This window comes from Dipodomys ordii, unplaced genomic scaffold, assembly GCF_000151885.1.
Source record: "Dipodomys ordii isolate 6190 unplaced genomic scaffold, Dord_2.0 Scaffold39, whole genome shotgun sequence".
Lineage (NCBI taxonomy): Eukaryota > Metazoa > Chordata > Mammalia > Rodentia > Heteromyidae > Dipodomys > Dipodomys ordii.
The window spans coordinates 12798583-12800878 of record NW_012267255.1 but is presented as its reverse complement, the minus strand read 5'-3'; the positions used below and the strand labels follow the sequence as shown (position 1 = coordinate 12800878).

At 50.9% G+C, this 2296-nt stretch overlaps 1 protein-coding gene across 1 annotated transcript in view; it reads right to left on the bottom strand.

Annotated features, from left to right (window-relative positions):
* The window catches only part of Abcd3 (ATP-binding cassette, sub-family D (ALD), member 3), a 60362-nt gene extending 60197 nt beyond the window's left edge, over window positions 1–165 (bottom strand). The window contains 1 exon segment of the mRNA XM_013018331.1: window positions 4–165. Coding sequence (XP_012873785.1) covers window positions 4–96 — 93 coding nt within the window. The 5' untranslated portion in view covers window positions 97–165.
* Between the last annotated feature and the right edge of the window lie 2131 nt (window positions 166–2296).

Genomic DNA, 2296 nt, shown 5'->3' with positions numbered 1-2296 from the left:
GGCGCGGCGCCGCTTGTGGAGCAGGCAGAGCACCAGCAGCGCGGCCCCCGCCAGCGAGGAGTTCCGCGCCGTCAAGTACTTGCTGAAGGCCGCCATGGCACCACCAGAGCGAGCGAGCTGGCGACCGCGGAGCTGGCAGCGACTACTTTAGTGCAGGAAGCCAGCGCGAGGGAGACTGGGAGGAGAGGACCGCGCCGGGAGGGGGGTGGAGGGGGCAGAGAGGGAGGGGGCGTGGCCGGAGGCCGGAGGCTCCGCCCCCTGGCGCGCGCCGCTGCGCCAAGCCCACCTCAGGCAGGATCTCTGTCTGCACGGGAGCGCGCGCAAGACGCACTACGCACGCGCGGGCCTCCGCCGCGGGGTCGTGGGTGGAGGGAATGGGGGGGAGGGGGGTCTCCCGGTATCAGGTGCTGCCGCGGAGGCCGGCGGTGGCCACAGGTCCACCCAATCCGGGATGTGTACACACGCCCTGGCTTTCCCAAGAACTGGAAGAGCGGGCCGGGCCTGCGTCCCGGACTCGGAGCCAGCCGCTCTCGGAGCCGGCCGCTCGCCGCCTCCCCGCTGACGGGTCCCCCCACCACCCTCTTAAAGGAGCCGCGCGGGCGTCCGGCCCGTCCTCGGAGCCCACGGTCAGCATTGGCTCCACACCTTCTGCACCTCCGAAGAGTGCCGGGAGAAGACTGCACACCAACTGCTTTTTATTAAGTCAAGGCTTATTTTGTTGTTTTTGTGCCGGTCCAGGGGCTTGAACCCAGAGCCTGGGTGGTGTTGTCCTTGAGCTTTTTTTCCTTCACCACTAGAGCCACAGCTCCTATTCCAAGGGTGTGTGTGTGTGTGTGTGTGTGTGTGTGTGTGTGTGTGAATTGGAGATAAGGGTCTCAGAGACTTTCCTTTCCTGGCTGGCTTTGAACCACCATCCTCTGATCTCATTCTACTGAGTTGCTAGGATTACAGGTGTAATCCCCTGGCAACCCGGCTTAAGTTAAGGTTTTCCAAACCCTAATGGAGGATCTCTCCTGGGATTGTGAAATCGGTTGGGTAACCCAGATCGTGTTCATCGCCTGTATGTGTTTGTTTTGTTTTATAAGAATAGATGGCAATAGAAAAAACTCAGCGTGCATGACATAGTAAAGGAGTTCTTTTGAAAGTTTCTCCGTTGTTTTTTTTTTTCTTCTGAGTAGGTATGTATGGCCGGGTGGTGATACAAAATGTATGCTCGAGCCCAAGTTAGAGAAACACTGCAGTGTTCAAATGGACATTCAGAAGTAACAATCGTGGGTTGTCTTGGTGCTGGCCTCACTCCCAGATTCAGAAGGGCTTTACAGATTACAGCATTCTTCTTTTCCTCCCCAGGAGGCAGAAATTGTGAGCCCTCGCATTTAACCTCATACATCCACACTTAATGAATGGCCATTTTCAGTCGAGGCAAGCAAGTGGCAGAAGTAAGTCCATAAAACTTCACATAACACAAACCCATATTTAAGTTGCCTACCTGCCAAAGGAGCCTGCCTAACAATGAGGCCTTAAGGTGTTTCCTCAGGGTAACTTGTTGGTTGCCTCTTAGGTGTTATGAGCATCATTTAAAAAAAGACACAATGGTCTAGGTTGTGGTTGTGCATAGGTGTGCAATAGTCAATTCTAAGTTATGTAAAAGTGAAGTGTCTCTCAATTCTCCATGCTCTATGTGGGCATTTTTATTACTTATATAACATTTAAGTAATAAGGCATATCTGACAGAAAGGATCAATAATCATTTTTTCTCCAAAGCCTGTTATAGAGAAAAAATGTGAAAAAAATTACAAATGTGCTAAGTACCACCACAGAGATATGAACAGGACACTATGAACACAAGAATAATGCTCACGCCTGTAATCCTAGCAATTTAGGAAGCTGAGATCTGAGGGTCATGGTTCAAAGACAGCCTGGGCAGGACTTTCCTGCCCAGGAAAGTCCATGAGACTCTTATTTCTAGTAAACCACTAGAAATGTGGCACTGTGACTCAAGTAGTAGAGTACTATCCTTGAGCTAAAGAGTGCAGGGACAGCACCCAGGCTCAGAGTTCAAGCCCCACAACAGACAAAAAAAAAAAAAAGAAGAATGCTTAGATTTGTCTAGAGCTGTCAATTAAGGCTTGACAAGATGCCTGTAGCTGAATGTGGAGGACCAAAAAGAGTGGTCACCAGTATAAAGGGAAAGTTGCTAGCGTACTAGTATATTATAAAGTGATAATGATGGTAAAGGTATTGGGAAACTGAGAAGGAAATGACAAGGCCATCTTAGTTTGTCACAATGAAGAAA